The sequence below is a fragment of the Scomber scombrus genome, chromosome 10 (assembly GCF_963691925.1).
Source record: "Scomber scombrus chromosome 10, fScoSco1.1, whole genome shotgun sequence".
Classification (NCBI taxonomy): domain Eukaryota; kingdom Metazoa; phylum Chordata; class Actinopteri; order Scombriformes; family Scombridae; genus Scomber; species Scomber scombrus.
Window position 1 is genome coordinate 580366 of NC_084979.1, and position 21513 is coordinate 601878.

General features: G+C 38.9%; 2 protein-coding genes across 3 annotated transcripts in view; one reads left to right on the plus strand and one right to left on the minus strand.

Moving 5' to 3' along the window:
* The first annotated feature begins 2483 nt into the window (after positions 1 to 2483).
* plod1a (procollagen-lysine, 2-oxoglutarate 5-dioxygenase 1a) overlaps positions 2484 to 21513 on the plus strand; it is a 34822-nt gene continuing 15792 nt past the window's right edge. For both annotated transcript variants that reach the window (XM_062427903.1, XM_062427904.1), the window contains exons 1-7: positions 2484 to 2678; positions 5979 to 6070; positions 6407 to 6540; positions 10940 to 11103; positions 12905 to 13017; positions 13540 to 13603; positions 15342 to 15439. In XM_062427903.1, coding sequence (XP_062283887.1) covers positions 2588 to 2678; positions 5979 to 6070; positions 6407 to 6540; positions 10940 to 11103; positions 12905 to 13017; positions 13540 to 13603; positions 15342 to 15439 — 756 coding nt within the window. In that variant the 5' untranslated portion in view covers positions 2484 to 2587. The remainder of the gene's footprint in view (positions 2679 to 5978; positions 6071 to 6406; positions 6541 to 10939; positions 11104 to 12904; positions 13018 to 13539; positions 13604 to 15341; positions 15440 to 21513) is intronic.
* LOC133988306 (uncharacterized) lies at positions 17580 to 19743 on the minus strand. Its single transcript, XM_062427918.1, has 2 exons — positions 19334 to 19743; positions 17580 to 19252 (listed from the first exon to the last, which is right to left on the minus strand). The coding sequence occupies exon 2, from the start codon at positions 19150 to 19152 to the stop codon at positions 18286 to 18288; it is 867 nt and encodes a 288-aa protein (XP_062283902.1). The 5' UTR covers positions 19153 to 19252; positions 19334 to 19743; the 3' UTR covers positions 17580 to 18285.

Sequence of the window (21513 nt, forward strand, 5' to 3'; positions counted from 1 at the left end):
TCTACACTTCTGGTTTGTCACAACTGCCGTAAAGCAAACCAGTACAAGGCGGCGACCGGAAATGTCGCAAACATGATGAACGTGTCGTGGATGTATTATAAGAGCTCTTATAATGCATCCATGGAATGTATTTAGTTAAGGAATGTATTACATTATAATAATATAAAATATAATAACATAATACTTCATAATGTTATAATACATCCATGACTTTGATAGCCTACCAACAGTCTAGGCTATATAGGCTAGATAGAGTAGTGAGTAGTAGTAGTGAGGGGAACACCAACAATATTGTGAACAATATGGGAAATCATGTATTTGATAATAATATATCACTTTTTTTCCTTAATATTGGCAACCAATTTGTACAAAAGTAATATTCATTTAATTTGGCTCTAAACTTGAAAATCTGCATGTCTATTTTAAATATGGCTTAAATACATTCACAGACATAAAGAAAATAACTTTTTACTATAGCTCGCTGATTTCATGTCATTCTACATTAAATCAATCCCTAAACTGTGGGGGTCTGTCTGAATGGTGTGATATCACCCTATGTCTTCAATATCAACCTGGAACACCATTTATTTACCAGTGTTTATTTGAAAGGAATGTGGCCATTGTTTCATCACCTTTCATAGTCATGTGTTGATTTCATTCTTAATCAGGAGACCATAACATAAACCCAATGTGTCCGTTCGATAATGTACCTTCTTTAACAACAGAGTGCATTTTCTGGAGGAAATGATGTGTGATTGATAAAAAGACAAATGTACTGCCTAAAGAGTGTAAATGTGTAACAGGCAGAATGACAGTGAGAAGTGATGAAAAAGATGAATCAGATAAGAAAAAGTGAAGACGAGGAATTTTAAAGTGGAACGTAACTTAAGAGTAATAGTAGGACAGTTATGAGTGTTCTTGGTTCTTGGCACTCATCTAATAAACTTGATATGGGGAGTGAACGCTACGTAGTGTTTCCACTATGACCTTCCTCAGCAGGGGGCAGGCTTTATTTGTACCTGGGGGGTGCAGTAAGCCACCGGTCCAAGTAAACAACAATATGTCGTTCAAAAATAAGAAAAAAAGCACTTTATTACAAAACAAACTTTAGAACATATTTATATGCATTTATTTATACACAAAATAAACCCACAATTTAAGAGGCAAATTGTAATATTTTTTAGTTTAAAACATTCAAATATGAACTAAAATGTCCATGATTCTCTTTCACTATGAGCAGCAGGAGGTAACAGCGCTGCATCACACTGCGCAGCGCTGCGTCGCTCACGGACAGTTAGGACACCCCAACAGAAAACAAAGTAATCAAACTGATGTTGTCTCTGATTGACTGGTGTAACCATAGACATATATACAGTGTGTTTATGGGTGTAGCATACACGTAGCTTCATGGAGCTCTGCGCACATCTCTTCCCTCGCTTCCACTGTCAGCTCACAGCTGCTAAAGGAATTGAGTGGAAACGCTGCACTACGTGCGAGTGCTCACGTCCTCAGAACAGCTAGCTCATCATTCTCAAACAGACTTTCTTTTCATTTTTGAAGTGGGCGTTGCAGATGCAGGTTTTAACCTCTTGATATACAATCAATGGCATGAGCCTACAGCAAGGCCAACAATATTACATAGAATATGTCAAATTACTTCACTTCAACTCCTACTGTAGTTTGAGTGTGTTGCTTTGAAAGAGAGATATTAACAGGAGGGAGAGAAACACAGGGGGAAGGGTGGGAGAGAAAAATGGAACGCAGTGCAATGAAACTTTTTTTGGAACATTGGAAAGAAGAAACCAAAAGCCAGAGTAGTAATAATAATATTATCTGGCCCTAAAAAGAGATTATGATTTTGCACAATATCTTTCTTGTCAGAGATAGTTGGCAGAGGCAGATCCTAAGCAACCACAGGCTCATTGACCAGAAACTGAACATTGAAAAGGACTAAGCACAAAAATCATGGCAACCACAAGAAAACAGACTGTGGTCACTGTTCAAATGTTCCTAGAAAGAGACAGAGCATATCTTACTGCCCAATGTCAACATGCCACACACACACACACACACACACACACACACACACACACACACACACACACACACACACGCACACACACACACACACACACACACACACACACACACACACACACACACACACACACACACACACACACACACATTGTGTGATGTGATTTGAAATATAGCTAATTGCGGAGATGGTTTGAGTGTATTACTCTGTTCCTTTAATGCTGTTAACTGGGGATTCATTCCAATGTGGCTACTGTACCCATCCAGTCACCCTAAACAAACCCCCTCATCAGCATTCTCTTTCTCTGAGAGGGAGAAAGAGAGAGAGAGAGAGAGAGAGAGAGAGAGAGAGAGAGAGAGAGAGAGAGAGAGAGAGAGAGAGAGAGAGAGAGAGGAAGGGGTGGGAGAGAGCCATAAAGAGACGGAGGGGGAGAGAAGAGGGAACATAACCCTGCGTTGTTGGCTTCCTTGGACGGAATCAGTGGGGAAAGTGTTGAGTGTGTCTTACACAGCGGCTCCGTGGAAGGATTTTACTCTTAATTTCGCAAAGATGAAAGTTTCGCTGGTGCTGTTGTTTTCAGGGTTTTTGGTCTGTGCACTTTTCCCTCCGACGAACTGTGCAGAGCAGCGCGTCCCCGAGGGTAAGTTAGGAGACTAACGTTATGTCTGCAGCCTACCAACATACTGCTTTAACTCAACTACACACTTCTAACGTTACATAATAATGGCGTTAAATCAAGTCTATGTTACCCATCGCAGCCGTTTGGGGCACGGATGCTGGGTTTGGGCTGTTAGGGGAGACTCCAAAGCTCACTAGAAAACGTTTTACTCAAACTGTTGTATGGTCGAGCTACCGACCAGTAAATGAGTCATGTCCTCCTTCCATAGTGCGTCTCTCTGGAACAACCTGTAATCACAGCTCTTACTGGATGATAGAAATAGAAATGGTTATCTTGTAGCTTGAATGTTGCTTGTTTTATGATTCTTAATACAGTTACATGAAATAAATAGGGGTTTAATGACCCATTAACTTAGAAAACTACATGTCGGTGCTCAGTAGGGCTTCCAACTCGCTGACGTGGACGGGGCTCCAATGAACCAGCTGGTGGGCTGTTAGTGTTGCTGGTATATGCTTCATTAATGTAGTGGAACTGTGTTGAATGGACTCTTAAAGAACAAAAAAAAGCCTGCCTCATCTTTTTAGTATTTTTCCAGTTAAAAAAACTTCCTGGCCGTAAGTAGGACGGAAGAATTTGAGTTAGTGAATAGCACTAGAGTCTTCCTCGGGACGTTTCTAGAAACGTCTGCCAGTAGCTTTAATCAGGACTAAAATCACTTTGTACAAGAAAGCTTTGAATCGATGTTCTACTGAAAACTGATTCATCTGGCAGTTTGTTTTGTCTTGGAGAGATGTTTCAGCTCTAAATGAATGGGGGAATTTTCCAATGTTCCATTTGAGTCAATTATTCTTCCCTTCTTGAACTGTACTTTTAGTATTATACAGTCTCCAATGTAACTTTTTTCCCACACTGGCCCACTGGTCATTAGATGGGAGTTTTAGTGGTTCCTTGTATATGTTCACTGTGGGCTATATTCACCAACAGTAGTGGCAAATCACTATAAACTCAACGATATCTCACATGGAAACTGATCTAAAACGTCAGTAAAACAAATAATGTTCCTGACATCAAAATGTTGATTGAACCTGAGAAAGAATGAAGATCACAGACATCAGTGAGGATCAGTCATTGATCCTATCCTCTGTCCTCATGTTGCAGGTCTGCTCTGTCTCACATCACATGGCTATACACTGGGTGTGTATGTTTAGGGAAACGGAGATTCTGCCACACTTCCGAAACGCGTAGCAGCACGTTTGGTGGAATCACAAGCATTTATTAGAGTGGACTTAATCGGCAAACTAACATAAACATGCATACAGACAGCACACTGCTTTTGTTTCAACAATTCGTTATCAGCTCAACCAGTGTACTGTGTGTTGAGAGATGCCGAGAGACTGTGGACAAAACTGTTTAAATAACATTCTCTACATGTTTATTCTTATTGAACAGGCGTGTGTGTGTGTGTGTGTGTGTGTGTGTGTGTGTGTGTGTGTGTGTGTGTGTGTGTGTGTGTGTGTGTGTGTGTGTGTGAGGATACAGTCACACGCTGGGCAGAGGAGAGGACAGAAAAGCAGCGACCATAAATGATACAATAGAATCGAAAATTAGCAATTTAAGTCAATATCAATGATGATATTGCAGAAAATAGATCGATGTAAACATTGTATATGTATACATAGCCTACACGTGTTTTCTTCTGCTTTCTATTTATTATATTTATTAAATTCCCAGTGAAGTTGACCGTTTCAGTGCAATCATGTCAGTTTATTGTTAAACTGTAAAATATCGTGCGTCCGTTACATGTCTTATATAGAATATATCTTATATATTACGAGAGTTTGATAACCACATTTGAGGGATCATTGCAAAAAATGTGTGTTTATCTACTCTGCATATATAAGATTATCAGCTGATACATCCATATCAGATTTATTTTAACTCCCTACTATCTACCAGCGATGACCCCAATTTATTTGAGGTTATTTATTTGTCCGCCATCATAGTCCAAAGAAAAATAACTGGCCAAGCATTTGGTTTTTACCATCGCAACTCAATTACTGCCCCGTCCAACCTGCACACATTAGTATACAATATCAACAGACATTTATGACTGCAATTTCATTTTATGAGTGTACAAGTCATATCATTATAATAAGGCCAGTGAAGCACGCACACACACACACACACACACACATTTACATTTATAAATTGCATCACTACAATGTACGCCTATGCTTACATATACACACACACACACACTCACACACTGGCACACTAACACATACAACTGAGCCCTTTGCCTAATAATTTCAATTGTGTCATAAAGTCTAAATAGCTACTCATATAACACTAATAAGTGAAACCTACATGCATCCTTCTGTCCACTCACAATTGGTGTAAGAGTAAGAATATTGCACCAATCAAAGCACAAGTATTTATGTCCATTCTTCCTCCTGGTTTTACATGTAGCAAAGTCCTTCATTACAGCTGGAAAACATTAGGCTTTAACAATGTTAAGTAATGCATCATTCTGTTTTGATCATTTCCCCCAGCATGCTCACCTCAGCTAGCCACTTTCAAACTTCCAGCTCCAGCATCACATGTTGACAAACAGCCACTGAACGATGAATACTCTGATAAACAGTCATTTCCTGCCATGAACTGAAGCCTAGAGAGTTAAACATGCTTCATAGAAACAGAAAGAGATGATAGACAGTTCACAAAAGAGAGAGACTAAAAGTGTAAAGGCACAAATGAACACAAATAGACCACAAACATATGAACGAGGCAGGAGTTGTTTTTTTTTGTCCACCCTTTGTCTTCTTTTTTTGAGCCTCATGGTACTTCCATGTGATTGGGCCGGGGGCGGGGCTTGTACCCTGGTAAGGCATTTAAATGCCACTAATGCTGATTTCTCCTGAGAGGGCCAAATTCATGGATGGGCGGGCATGGCACTGCATGGTCCTTACATAATGCCAGGTGCAGCCATGACAGGGATTGGCTGTCACTGGCCCGGACCATCTTGCCCCGCATAAACTTTTACTGGTTATGTCAGAATCTAATAAAAAGTAAGTTCTGTGTGAGGAGATTTTTCCTTCAGTATGTGTATAGTTTATGGATTAAACTCACATTAATGTTTAGACCTGCAAGGGCATACCAAGAATTGATAATAAAAAATCAAACCCTTTCTAAAACACGTGCACAATCACACATATATCACAGAAACTAGCAATTGTGTCACCGTTGAGTTGCTTCAGGTCTAAAGCAAAGGAAAGAGAGACTCCAGTATCATCTTTCTGATCATAATGCTGTGTCTTCCAGACAAACTCCTTGTTGTGACAGTTGCAACCAAACAAACTGATGGCTTCAGGCGTTTTCTGAGGTCAGCTAAACACTTCAACTACACTGTGAAGGTAGGAACCCCTGCAGCAAGATCACAGTTTGACGTTCCTTTCCTGCTGTTTGGCCATGAAAGCCTCTTTGTTTATATAATAAATATATATAATAAATGCATATTTTTGTGCAGCATGTCTGTAATTTAACAATATCTATATGATGTCCTGTATTTGGGACTTTGACTCTTTTTGTCAAAAGTTAATCAAAGTAAAACTTGTCAAGTTACATACAGAGAGGTATCTTTATTAAGTGGCAGGAAAGAAGTATATTTGTCCTTAAATTGTAGTAAATGTTTGTTTGTGTGTGTGTGTGTGTGTGTGTGTGTGTTTGTATATGTGTCTGTTCTTTTGAAGGTCCTTGGTCAGGGTGAGAAATGGACAGGAGGCGACTACATGTCAGCACCAGGAGGAGGCCAGAAAGTGCGACTCCTTAAAGAAGCTGTGGAGAAGATGAAGGATGAAGACAAAATAATCCTTTTTATTGACAGGTAGAGTGTCTTAACATTTATTTAGGAGAGACAGTGCACATTAATAAACATTGCTGTAAATTTTAGCCAATTGGATATTTTTGTATCTCTAGTCCCTGATTGCTACAAATAGATGTAAATGTGGGGGCGCCAAATTTTCCCGTCTCCATATTTTAATCTATTTCATTCAGGCGGGCCTGTGAAATCCAACATGCATTCTGGGGCACTTCCTGTTGGTCCATAGCAACATAAATTGAATCACACCATCATAGGGGTGCTGGCTTTCAGGCAAATGTGGTTGCAAGTCTGTATCACACCGTATGGCCGAGCAAAGCCCCGAAATGTTGCCTAGCCCTCATTGACTTAACATTATGACCTCTTGACCTCCAATCTAAATGGCTGTAACTCACCAACCGAAGGGGTAACTGACATGGAACAAGGTGTTCCTGAAAGCTCTCATAGAGCTTGATTTGGCTGAAAGCTCCAAGATGGCCCCAGACTCTCAGAGTCCATGCTGACCCATAGTTCCTTAGGCCCTCTGGTTAAACAAGATGAATCAGACAAACTCTGTCATATTGTGCCAGGTATGGACGGAGAGGTCTGATCGAGCCGAGTCGCTCTGTCTTGAAAGCATAGCTGTAGCCCCTTCCTGTCCAGAGCTAGGGGGCACCAAACGTTGACATTTTTTACTCCTAACGGAAGCAGCGGGGGAGGAGAGACAAACATCTTGGAAAGCTCTCGAAGAGCTTTATCACATAAGCCAACGCCATCTAGGTGGCGCCCTTCCGGAGCAAACTCTATAACCAAAGGGGATAGAGACATGGGACATGGTTAGCCTGAAAAGCCTTAATGATACAAATGTAAGAATACCCTCAGTGTCCTCCCGCCTGTAGTAATTATTAGTCTTTATGGTAAGATAGACTTTTAGTATATCACAGCATGTTTTCTTAGCACCACATTGTTGCTAAACTGCTTTACCCATGCACACTAAATATTGCCTTGCAATGCTATCCATAGTCATAAGTAACAGATAATGTATTTACCTTCTACACACATAATACTAAAACAAGCCTGACCTTTGCATAGTCCACCAGTAATACATTCTTCAAAATATACCGAAACTTGTGTATGAATTTAATTATATTAGAACATATATAAAATGTGATAGCAACATAAACTATTTACCAGATACATGGACATGTAGTTGCAGGTACAGTCCATGAAGAAATGATTTTGGAAATAAGACTCCAGGAAGCTGCAACAGTCAAAAAAATAGTAGAAATAGTAACTCCTCCTAAAACCACAAATTGTCATTTTTACATTTCTATTTGTGTACAGATCAAACAAATAAGAAATAAGAGAAATAAGATGATTTTTAGAGGTGTTGGTTGGTGTAAAATGATGGATGGCAAAGTATGCAAAGCTAGCATTATTGGCAACTTGATCAGCACAGGCTAACTCTTGTGTGTCCTGCTGTCCTGCCCCAGAACTGCAACATGTCCAAAAGTGCTCTGATTCTGATGGCAAACTCACTGAAGCCTTGTGAGTGTCCAGCATCCAGACATCTCACTGAAAACTAAATGATGTGGTTGGACATGGTGCTGCAGTCAGTGCGTAGGTGTAAGGATATGTGCATGAGAGAGGGCGAGGGGACAAGCAGTCGCCAGCTACAGATGGTCAAGCAAGACATGATATTTATACTGCTCAGGTTCATCTTGGGGTGGGAATTTGTGAAGGGGCATTTTAACATGGCAAATTCCTGAAAGTTATCATGGATGAAATGAGGGAATAAAAGGCTTCATGATGGGACTTGAAGGTAGCAGCCTTCAGAACAGGAATGGCTGGGGGAAACACCACAGCTGGCTGTTGCATATAAACTCAAGAGGCATCAGTTTGAACCACCTGACCTCTTTATAATATAATAACATCATCTCTGAACCACCTGACCTCTTTATAATATAATAACATCATCTGAACCACCTGACCTCTTTATAATATAATAACATCATCTCTGAACCACCTGACCTCTTTATAATATAATAACATCATCTCTGAACCACCTGACCTCTTTATAATATAATAACATCATCTGAACCACCTGACCTCTTTATAATATAATAACATCATCTCTGAACCACCTGACCTCTTTATGATATAATATCATCTCTGAACCACCTGACCTCTTTATAATATAATAACATCATCTCTGAACCACCTGACCTCTTTATAATATAATAACATCATCTCTGAACCACCTGACCTCTTTATAATATAATATCATCTCTGAACCACCTGACCTCTTTATAATATAATAACATCATCTCTGAACCACCTGACCTCTTTATAATATAATAACATCATCTGAACCACCTGACCTCTTTATAATATAATAACATCATCTCTGAACCACCTGACCTCTTTATGATATAATATCATCTCTGAACCACCTGACCTCTTTATAATATAATAACATCATCTCTGAACCACCTGACCTCTTTATAATATAATAACATCATCTGAACCACCTGACCTCTTTATAATATAATAACATCATCTCTGAACCACCTGACCTCTTTATAATATAATAACATCATCTGAACCACCTGACCTCTTTATAATATAATAACATCATCTCTGAACCACCTGACCTCTTTATGATATAATATCATCTCTGAACCACCTGACCTCTTTATAATATAATAACATCATCTCTGAACCACCTGACCTCTTTATAATATAATAACATCATCTGAACCACCTGACCTCTTTATAATATAATAACATCATCTCTGAACCACCTGACCTCTTTATAATATAATAACATCATCTGAACCACCTGACCTCTTTATAATATAATAACATCATCTCTGAACCACCTGACCTCTTTATAATATAATATCATCTCTGAACCACCTGACCTCTTTATAATATAATAACATCATCTCTGAACCACCTGACCTCTTTATAATATAATAACATCATCTGAACCACCTGACCTCTTTATAATATAATAACATCATCTCTGAATCACCTGACCTCTTTATAATATAATAACATCATCTGAACCACCTGACCTCTTTATAATATAACATCATCTCTGAACCACCTGACCTCTTTATAATATAATATCATCTCTAAACCACCTGACCTCTTTATAATATAACATCATCTCTGAACCACCTGACCTCTTTATAATATAATAACATCATCTCTGAACTACCTGACCTCTTTATAATATAATAACATCATCTGAACCACCTGACCTCTTTATAATAACATCATCTCTGAGTCAGAACCTCTGAAACCATGATGGAGGACTGGAACCAGTTCCCTATCTCTCTCTCCCACACACATCTTTTAAAGATTCATTATCCAAAATTCTTATTGACAGATGAAATATTTATCAACTGTATTCACAAAAAAAGACAAGTTATGAGTTGACCTATGAGTTGTTGTTTTCAGGTCATTTCTTTCTTTTCTTTCGAGTTAGATTAATGTGAAGTTACCATGATTGTTGTTGTTAAATGTTTTTTTTTTCAGCACAGAATTTACAGTTGAAGCAATTAGTTCATTTATTATACTAAATACTATCATATTTGATTTTCAGTTTCCATTTCTTCAACAAACAATGATGTTTGACTGTAGAAGGAACATGGTCAGACACTGTATCAGATTTTTATGAAAAATACTGCTTACATCTATTGATGCAACCCAGTGTCCAGTTGGTGTAAGCAGTATTTTTTCATAACAATCTGATTATGTACAGGAAAATAAACATGAACTAAAATGTGGAATAAATGTAATCCACTTTGACAATGCAACAAAATGTTTTTTTTTAAACTAATTTTATATGATTGGGCCCAACTTATGTAGAAAAAAATGTTGTTTTTAGGATATGTCCTGCTCGATAATGACAAAAAGCATTGAAATTTAAATGAAGGAATACACCAATTTTTTTTCTTTTCATTTTATGTCATTCTTTTTATAAATAAACTTAAATACACTGTAGGTGATTCAAATATTTAATATATATCATTCTTTGTGGTTACACCATGGGACACTTAGTCTTACTTTTGGTAAAACAAATGTTGCAAATGTCATTTCAAATCACATCAAACCAACAAAAACACAAAATATAGATATTAATAAAACTGACATTTTTGAATTTCTCATCTTGCCTACCCTTATTTGTCACTGACCCATATATAATAGTCAAGAGAGTGTGATGTTTTTTTTTTGTTGAGTAGTTCCTCTTTACAATAGTGACCACAACCACTGGCAACTTCAGACTCCAAATAAAGACCGCTAGAATCTTATAAAGGCTACCCTTTCATTTCTTTTAAACATGTCACTGGTTTCACACACTGCTGAGCCGCACAGTGCAGTAAAGTTTTCTATTTTCACTCTCTGTTTGACACAGCTTTGATTTGGTGTTTGCCTCGGGTCCCAAAGAACTGCTCAAGAAGTTCCAGCAGGCTAGACACAAGGTGGTGTTTTCCTCTGAGAGCCTGATCTGGCCCGACAGACACCTGGAGGACAAACACCCTCACGTCAGGGAGGGCAGCAGGTTCCTGGGCTCTGGGGGTATGTTCATCACTCCTGTCATTCAAACACATGGCTTTAATGTCAGTGCTAGAAATGTAAACGTTTGTTTCACACATTCTGATGAACTTCATTTGATCCATACATGACAAAACATTTTGTGTCATACTAGCAGCATGGCTGCACCGATCCATCAGCCACTGAAATCAGCCATTGAAAACAAACAGTTTTCAGCTGAACAGCCATGACTGATGATTAGCAGCAATCAGCACCTTTGCCAGATGGGAAATGTTAAAGTATCTTATCAGAGGCCTAAAATGATTGTTTTGAGGAAATGTTTGTATGTTATTCATAACCAAGAGAACAAATAGGCATACATTTATCATTTAAAAAAATACATATTTATGGAGACATGCTACTGTTTAAAACTACAGGACTGGCCATGTTGTTTCAAATAAGAATTGCTGACATAGTTATGAGGCGTGGAAGGGTTTAGTCTGATTACACAGGCTGATTACTATTAATTGTCACAAAAGAATCAAATGATCTTATGTTATGGGACTTAATGTGTTTGTTTTGTCATACAAAGGACAAAATGATCATACAAATACAAAAAATATATCCGTGTCATATATCCAATTTTTTGACAGTCAGATTTACATACATCTAATGCACAATGGTTCATGTTGCAAACCCAGTGGCACAGACAGTAATTACTATCTAATCACGGTTTGTAGATAAGCTACAGTAACCTTCATATTCAGGAAGGAAAGAACATGTCACCCAATGCAGCAGTGTGGCTTACTGATGTGTTTCTAATAGTTTTTGAACAACACTGGATGTCTAAATGAATGACAGTTTTTTATTAATTCATTTTGGTTTGTTTTTAAATTCATTTATTAAGTATTACAATGGTTTTAAATGCTCTTTTTTTGATCCAGCACTGTTTGTTTGTTTGTTTGTTTGTTTGTTTGTTTTGTGTGGATGAAGCCAAATCACTTCAACTGTGAACCAAATCTACCTTTGGGTACAAATAAAGTTACCTTACCTTATGACACAGAGGACTAAGATATACCAGGCTTTGGGTACAAACACAATTCTTGTTAGTAAATCAGTTTGTGGGTTTGGCTCTGCACATGAGATCTGTTTACAATAAGAACAATATAGAAAATCACCACACTTATCCTTAAATGTTTATTCTCATTTTGCTACTTCACTGGTTTGTTAATTAGTAGAGCATCATGACACTGACAGTTCTGGGTTTCTCTCTCTAAAATCTGTTTGGGTCATCCACACCACATTGTAGTTAGGCTCAGGTCTCTTTCTCGTTCCCCTTTTTTGAGGAGTATGAACACCAGAAACCTTTTCAGACCCAGCTATTTCACCAATAAGTTCTTTGTTTTGGATGTCAGTTTAGCAGACTGATAAAAAACAATATACGTGTGTCATTCAGAAATGTGTAGACACGTGATTGATTTTGAAGACAGTGAAAAGAGTCGAAGATTTTAAGGGATGCAACAAACTATTTGGTCTTGCCTGGTCAGACTTGCAGTAACAGTTTAATGATATGCCACATGTTTGTAGGAGGGAGTGTGGCAGTTTCTTTTTATAGCAGAGAAACAGCAGGTCTTTAGTCAGTAGTCAGCACAGGGCTGTATGTGGCAGTAATTATCTCTCATGGCATTTTGAAAAAGACTTGACTTTTCCTTGATGTGTTTGAATTTGGAAACAACATGGTACACAGCAGTGCAGATACTGTACATTAATGATCAGACTTTATAAGAATAAACTTAAATCATAGTTTCTCATTTTCTATCTGTTCTGTTTTCACTGCTATCCTCAGCTTTCATTGGCTACCTTCCCAACATCAAAGAAATGGTTGCTGACTGGACAGGAGAAGACAAAGACAGTGACCAGCTGTTCTTCACCAAGATTTATATCAATCCAGAAAAAAGAGTAAGAAATGTTAAACTACTGTTCACTTCATGGATCTTTTTATTTCATGATAATGTATCATTCAATTTTATGAATCCATTAAACATTCATTTACCTGTGTTATTCTATTATATACTGTACATTCCCAAACTGTGGCCTCAAGTACAGGGTGAACCAGGCCTTTATTTTATCACAACATTTTTATTATATTTTAATTCTCTGTTCTCTGGTCTGCTTCTACTTTAATTTTCTGTTAATGCACACTCCCCATGTTTATCTGTTGTCTTAAATATTCAGCTGAATGTACCCCATCTCACAGTTTTTAATTGCTGTTAAGCTAGTAAAACTAAACACTTTGTGGGCAGATACAAAACATTATAAAAGCCTTCCTTAATCTGAAACATCTGCAGGACATGTTGACTTTATAATAAATAAAAGCAAACAAAACAATGGTGTTGTAGACGTGAATTCATTACTGAATGAAAACAACATTTGTGTTGACAGCTACATACATATTAAAAATAATATATTTCAATCTTTCAGAAATCCATAAATATCACATTGGACAACAAATGCAGAATGTTCCAGAACCTTCATGGAGCACTTGGTGAGTTATCTTTTTTATTTTTTTTAGCCCAGCCAGTAAAGTTTCACAGACCCCATGCAACCAGATACATGTACCTACAGAAGACACTGTCTATTTTACTGGCTACTTCTGTAATGTTAGAAATGTTAAGTGCATGTTTCTAATAACACCTTTGCTTGTTGCCATCTTTCATCACTTGTAGGACAACAACATCAATGAAAGAGTAACATGTACACATATTAGAAACATGCACTTAACATTTCTGCATCTCTAAACCATAAAAAGAATGACAAAAGACAATATTTTGAGATACTGTATGTATTTTATATCATTTTTTTTATCTTCATATTCATTTCTATGTCATGCCAAACATCTGGCTGGTCCCACATATGAGGACACCGCTATTTTACAAAACATTCTCCGTTAACACATACAAATGCATGTGGAAAAAGAAAAGAGCACAAAGTATTGCCCAGTAAAAAGGACAGTTGAAAATAAAATATAACTCAATTAGACAACACTTTGGCTTTTCTTCTTTTAGACTAACAGTCCAAATTCAACAGTAAATGGGAAAATACCTAATCAGCTGGTTACATCTTAAAACAAATTATATACACAGTTTTTGGTTTAGTCCATATATCATCGGCCCGCTTCCCACTGATTCTCTTAACAAACAGATCGTTTTATTAAAATATTGAAAGGGCAGTGGCTAGGTAAGAGAAGCAAGCTTGTGACCAGATGGTTGTTGATTCAATCCCTGGACTAGCTGGATGAATCTGGGGCAAAATTTGCAGTTAGGCTTGTGATAAAAAATGATATAATATGGAGGAGAAACATTTGATACAGTGTTTTATTTATGCAAATGAACACACAGTGAACTAATGGAATGTTTGGGGTGCCTTGGTATCCCAAAAGTATAACAGTCGACTGCATATTGAGAATCAAAAGATTTTTCTCTATTCTTCACCATTACTGCTGGTTGATGCAAAATGTATGCTGGGATACATTCATGCCAGTCAGATCCCAAAGCATGCTGGGTAAAATAGGAAGAGCAAGAACACTGCGGTGAAATTACCGTCAGATATTGTAACATTGAAAAAAGGACTTGAAACGTTGAAATCCTGAACTATGGTTTTAAACTGATGTGTTTAAATACTTTAATATTTTATTGTCTGACATGCTCGCTTCACAATTATAATGTTTGCAGTGTAATGTGTTCAGTACAAGACTAGCTTTGCATGCATTTAATATAGTCCTTACAGTATGAAACTCACTGTTTTTAGAGATTCAATACTCACATTTCAGAGATTTGAATATGCACTTTCAGCTTTTCATTATAGGATATCTGATGAGGTTTTACCTGGGTTAATAATCTGAGCTGAAAAAAAAATGTGGCACCAAAATACCAGACCAGCCGAGGAGGAAACAGATGCTCAGTCAATCACATGGATGCTGCTCAATAATCAAACAGGAATCCATCAAAACATGTTTCCAATAGCCAGACAGATGTCGGTACAACAGTACAACTGGACACCAGTCACACTACTTGGGCTGTGTATAACTTATTATTATTTTTAAAGAACACAGAGGAACACAGGTTGACAAAGGTGCATTGTCTGCAAAAGTAGGAAGTTAAGGAATATAATAAAGTTGTTGGACTAACAAGTCTGTGTGTGTGTGTGTGTGTGTGTGTGTGTGTGTGTGTGTGTGTGTGTGTGTGTGTGTGTGTGTGTGTGTGCGTGTGTGTGTTTGCTTTCAGATGAGGTGTTGTTGAAGTTTGAGGATGGACGGGTACGAGTCAGAAATGTGTTGTATGATACTCTGCCTGTCATCGTCCATGGGAACGGACCAACCAAGGTACTGATTTCTTATAACATACTGACCAATCACATGCTAAACACAGTAGCCTGATGAAGCTAACCATGACAGTAACTAATGGCAAGGTCATCTTCTGGTACTGGTGTCAAAATACTTCCAGTACATTAGTCAATGAGTATGGGACTGTGACGCCTCACATGCCATGATCAAAATAAAACATGCAAAACTGGTGTGATAAGACATCCCGATCAGTCATTTCTCAGAGAGGAAAGAAAGATTCATTTTTAGGCTTTAATGATACAGACTGACAGTGTGCTCCAAGTCTCTCTGCAAAATATGTTTAAATAGGAGGCAAACCCAGCTTTATTACTGTTTGCCTATGATTTCCAACTGAAATCAAGTATATTTTTTATGCTAAGTCATACATATCTGCTTTGTAAATAACTTGAGTGTTCCCTTTAAGAAAACTAAATAAATAAAAAAAAATGTTTGTGTCATCACAACGTCCCTTATCTCTGCAAATACCACCCAGAATCTGTATCACATGTTGCAGGCAAAGTGAAATACGAATAAAAGCATACAGAAAAATGACTTTTGTTTATATGCTATTTTAATTAAAACACTTACGGTGGAAATATAATTTAACCATTTCAAAAGCCATTCAATCTCAAATATTTTGCCTCCTTAAAGGTTCTGTATTAATTATTAAGAAGCTATTTGCTTTTATTTATTGTTTTTCTTGTGGCCAATGAGTGAATGAGTATTAACGTCAATTAAACAATGAGATTAGGACTGGGTGGCCAAAATCTTTTTTTTTAAAGATTTATTTTTGGGCTTTTCTTGCCTTATTTATACAGTAACTAACAGAGATGCTGACTGGAAACAGGGAGAAAGAGAAGGGAATGACCTGCAGTAAAAGTGCAATACTTTTCTTCCAAAGCTCCCAGGATATGCGCTGCTAGACGCGCCCAATTAACCACACGTTCTTTGTTGTTTTTAAGGATGTTTATTCCTGATCGTGACGGACAATTGTGTCATTGCTTTCTTACCGGAGTGGAGGAGAAACAGGCCAGTTCGTTACCTGCCGATTGATTCTGTTGTAGATTTAGTGGCTGCTTTGCTGCAGTCTAAAAACTGTGTGACTGCATACCTGGGAACCCAGTTCACTGACTGGGCACAGCTGATATTCACTGACTGGGCACAGCTGATATTCATTAGCAGGCTCTCAGACTCGTTCAATTGTGGGGTGGAGTTTGTTTTACGCACAGTCCTGTCCTCAACCACTTGGCATAGACTAATTAATTGATTTAAATAATATGTAAATCAACAAACAACTCAAAATTGATAAACCAATGCAAAATATCCAATAAATCACGAAATCAACTATTTGGCTTCAACATTCAGGCCCCTAATTGTAATGTATACATGACAATTACTTAATTAAACAAAAGGAGCCAAACTCGTTTCATATTTTACAATTTCCAAAAACAAGAATACATTATAAATCCATAGATTCTTCAACGTATGATAACGTTAGTGGCAAAAATTCAAAAAAGATTGTCCATGGAAAAATTGTCATTGAAAAAAGTGTGTGTGAGTGTGTGCGGGGGGGTCAGACTCCAACTGGAGCCTCAAGGAGCAGGGCAAGTTTGGTGATGGGCCTGCGGAGGGTGCTGGTCTTGGTCCTAACTTCAACATGCCTTATAAGACCTCTGGAATCTGGCAGGGTTTCCATGACTTGTCCCATTATCCATGAGTTTCTTGGGGCTGTATCATCAATAATGAGCACAATGTCTCCTTTGACCAAGTTTCTTGTTTTTCTTGTCCACTTTTGTCGTTCTTGTAGTTCTGGTAAGTATTCTTTGGTCCACCTTTTCCAGAATAAATCTGCCATGTATTGAACTTGACGCCATTTTCTTCTGTTGTAGCAGTTATCCGGACTGAACGTTCCTGGAGGTAAGAAGGGCTTTGTTTTAAGCAGTAGGAGATGGTTTGGTGTAAGGGGTTCCACATCCAAAGGGTCATTTGAAGCTTTTGTGATAGGTCTATCATTTACAATTACTTCCACTTCACAGAGCAAGGTGGCTAGTCCCTCTTCATCCAGGGTTTGTTGGTGCATGAGTGCACTGAGAATCCGTCTGATGGTTCGAAGTTGTCTTTCCCAGATGCCTCCGGCTTCTCACGGCATAGCAGACCTGTTCAACCTGCCACCAACTCTTATCAACTGATCCTGAAGAATTGGTGCAAGCTGGTGCAGATGGCTACTTCTTTTCACCACGTTTCCTTTCCTTAAAGCAGTCATCTCCTCTGCAAAACTTGTTTGCTGACAAAACTGAAGGATGGCCACTTCAGCTTCCTGGAGGTTTTCCACAGAGAGAGATTGTGTATTAGGTTTGTCCTCCTTTTTTAGTTCCAAGCAGTCCCTTTTTCTTTGCGACTGCCATTCTTAGTGCCGCCTTAATGTGAGTATCCAGGCCACAGCCCTTTTGAGATGGTGCCACTTGGAATACTGCAAGATAATCCTGTCGATGGCGTCATTTCCTTCAATGGCAGTAATGCTTACTGCAAGCACCTTTACCTCAGGATCTTTGACAATGACAGTCAAATCTGGAGCTTTGGGCCAGTCAGACTCATTGTGACGCAGGAATTCTGGGCCGGATATCCAAGTTGTAGTTTTCAGGAAGGTATGGACTGACATACCTCTGGAGGCACAATCGGCAGCATTCAGACTGCTGTTTGTATACTTCCATTGGTCCAATTGTGACGCAGCTCTTATGGTGGCCACTCGGTTGGCCACAAAGGTGTGGTATCTGGAAGTTTCATTCTTTATGTATTTAAGCACCGATGTGCTGTCAGTCCAAAAGACTGATGGTTCAATAGGGAGTTCAATCTCTTCTTGCATCATGCGATCCATCCGTACAGCTAGCTACAGTGGCTGCTGTGAGCTCCATTCTGGGGATGGTCACAGGTTTCAGGGGAACAACTCTAGCTTTTCCCATGAGGAAGGCACAGTGAACTTGATGGTGCTGGTTCATCATTCGCAGGTAAGAAACGGTGCCATATCCATTTTCGCTAGCATCAGCAAAGTGATGAAGTTGCGAGGAGACTGGGTGTGCAAAACCATGAGGTTTAAGACATCTTTTAACCTTGTAGTCTGATAGAAGGCCCAAGTCTCTCAACCAATTTGACCATGTTTGTTCTAGATTTTCAGGAATGTTATCGTCCCATCCAGGTTTCAACCTGCAGAGCTGCTGCAAGATTTGTCTAGCAGGGAGGATGACAGGGGCCACCATTCCCAGCGGATCATAAATGGAACTGACTACTGATAGAATCCTACGCCGAGTGAGCGTTTTTTCTGGGAGCTGGATCTTGAATCTGAATGAGTCTGTCTCGAGGCACCATTGTACACCTAGTGCTCTTTCGACAGGCAAAAAGTCTTGCTCAAAATCCAGATCCTTGACCTCCTTAGCTCGATCCTCCTCTGGTATGGAGAGTATTAAGGCTCGGCTGTTACTGACCCACTTGTTGAGCTTAAAGCCTCCTGTAGCACATAACGCTGTGAGGTCCTTAGCAAGTGTGAGAGCTTCTTCTTCACACTCAACTGATCTGAGGCAATCATCCACGTAAAAGTTCCTGAGCACTGTTGTGATGGCTTCTGTCTTAAACTTGCCAACATTGTCCCTTGCACACTGCTGAAGAACAAAGTTAGCGCAACTTGGTGAAGATGTTGCTCCAAATATGTGCACAATCATCTTGTACTCCTCCAGTTCCTTTTCCACATTTCCATCAGGCCACCATAGAAACCGAAGAGGTCAGCATCTTCCATCGATACTTTGATCTGATGGAACATTGCTTCGATATCAGCCATAAAGGTGACGGGTTTCTGTCGAAATCTTGTGAGAACACCAATGAGACTACTAGTTAAGTCTGGACCTTGGAGAAGCTCAGCATTGAGACTCGCACCTCGGTAAGTAGCACCACAATCAAACACTACCCTCAGTTTGAGTTTTTTTGGGTGGTACACCCCATGGTGTGGTATATACCAAACTCTTTTGCTCTGGCTTGCCTTAGCCTGTTCCTCAGGTGACACTGGAACAGCAAACCCTTTGTTCAATATGTTGGCCATAAATGTCTTGTATTCTTCACAGAATTTGTTATTCTTTGAGAACTTTCTCTTCAAGTTTAAGGCTCTTTGTGCAGCAACTGAGTGATTGTTATGGAATTCAGTGTCTCCATTCCTCAATGGCAATCCAATCCTGTAATGCCCATCTACCAATTTGATGGACTTGGAGACGTGTTCCATGAACATGTGATCCTCTTGTGACATTTCCAGGCGCTCCTCAAACTGACGTTCTGGAAAGTCATACTTGATTTGCTGTTGCATCAACTCTTCCATCCTTACAACAGCGATCGTGTGGGCCATAACAATGGGTTTTCCAACCCTTGAGACAATCGTCTTCCTTAGAGGTCCATTTACAGTCCACCCCAAGGCTGTTTTAATGGCATGAGGTCCATTATCTTGACTGCTGATAACCGTACATGGTTCCAGAGCCTTCGGTACGTTGCTGCCAATCAGCAGGCCAATATCAGCATCAATCTGAGGGAGCTTTACCTCTCTTAAGTACGACCATTGTTCCACGTCCATTTCGGTAGGAATGCTTTCCTTTTTCACTGGGATTTCTTTTTGTGTGTAAGTATCTGGGAGTTCAAAGAACGACGTTCCGCTTCCCAGGCCGCTTATTTCTAGACCGCAGCAAAGCAGCCACTAAATCTACAACAGAATCAATCGGCAGGTAACGCACTGGCCTGTTTCTCCTCCACTCCGGTAAGAAAGCAATGAAACAATTGTCCGTCACGATCAGGAATAAACAACCTTAAAAACAACAAAGAACGTGTGGTTAATTGGGCGCGTCTAGCAGCGCATATCCTGGGAGCTTTGGAAGAAAAGTATTGCACTTTTATTTGTTTAAAAACATAAACTGCTTGTTGCATGGACGGCTCAAAGCGCAGTCTCACAAAGAACACGATGGCAGTGTTTGTGGAAGCGATCCTACGCTTGTAAAGTAATGCACCGGATTGATGTTACGAGCGTTTCACTAAATGCATATTTCCTCAATGAATCAAAGCGCCGTTGCCGCGTCATTAATCTGCCAGTCTCCTAAAAAATGCATCTTAACGCACTTCAAGAAGTCAAAGCAAATCAAGAAGTCAAAGCAAATCAAGAAGTCAAAGCAAATCAAGGGATATTCACAATGCAAATGAGGTGAAATAAATAATTAAAAAAAGGGACTCCACTGTGTTGATTCTCCTCTTTGCTGTGTGTTTATTGAAAAAGAGGATCATGGAGGATTTGCAAAACTTGGAAAGTGACATTGATGTTGCACTGCTTGAAAAACTCAATCAGTTGAAAGCATCCAGAAAAAATAAACTGGCCCTATTAACAACTCAAAATTGATAAACCAATGCAAAATATCCAATAAATCACGAAATCAACTATTTGGCATTTTTTTTTTGCATTTCAACATGCAGCATTGGCTGGATTCGAACCAGAGATGTTGCGATTATGTGGCATGCCCTCTAATCACCAGGGCGTTCTGATATGACCAAAATCCATGACCAATACAGGACATTTCATAACTCTATAACGGTATCCTGATGTAGCACATTTTAATTCATTGAATAAATAGTTGGTCCGATGTGTAAGGCAGTGCAGCAGTGCAGGTTCTCATATCATCATAACTCAGTCTTGTCCATATCTATAAAATTCAAAAGCCCCCTTTTTGTCTACATGGATCCAAGTCTTGTGTCACATGTTAGCTTGCTGAATAAGAAACCAAAAATCCATCTGCAGGAGAGAAGCAAACTGCTGACATCAGTTTGCAGGCTAGACAGTTATTACCTGCAGCTCATTAACTGTCAGTTAATGAGCAGCACATTGAACAACCTAAAAATGTCCTCACAAATATCAGTATTGGTTAGTTTAGTTGCTTGATGTAGCCCTTAATCTTTGACACCACTGCCTACAAAACTGTCTGATTGTGGCTTGTAAGCTACAGTTAACAGCACAGGTTTGTTACATTATGTCTTGGAGCCCCTGTCTGCTCACCTGTCAA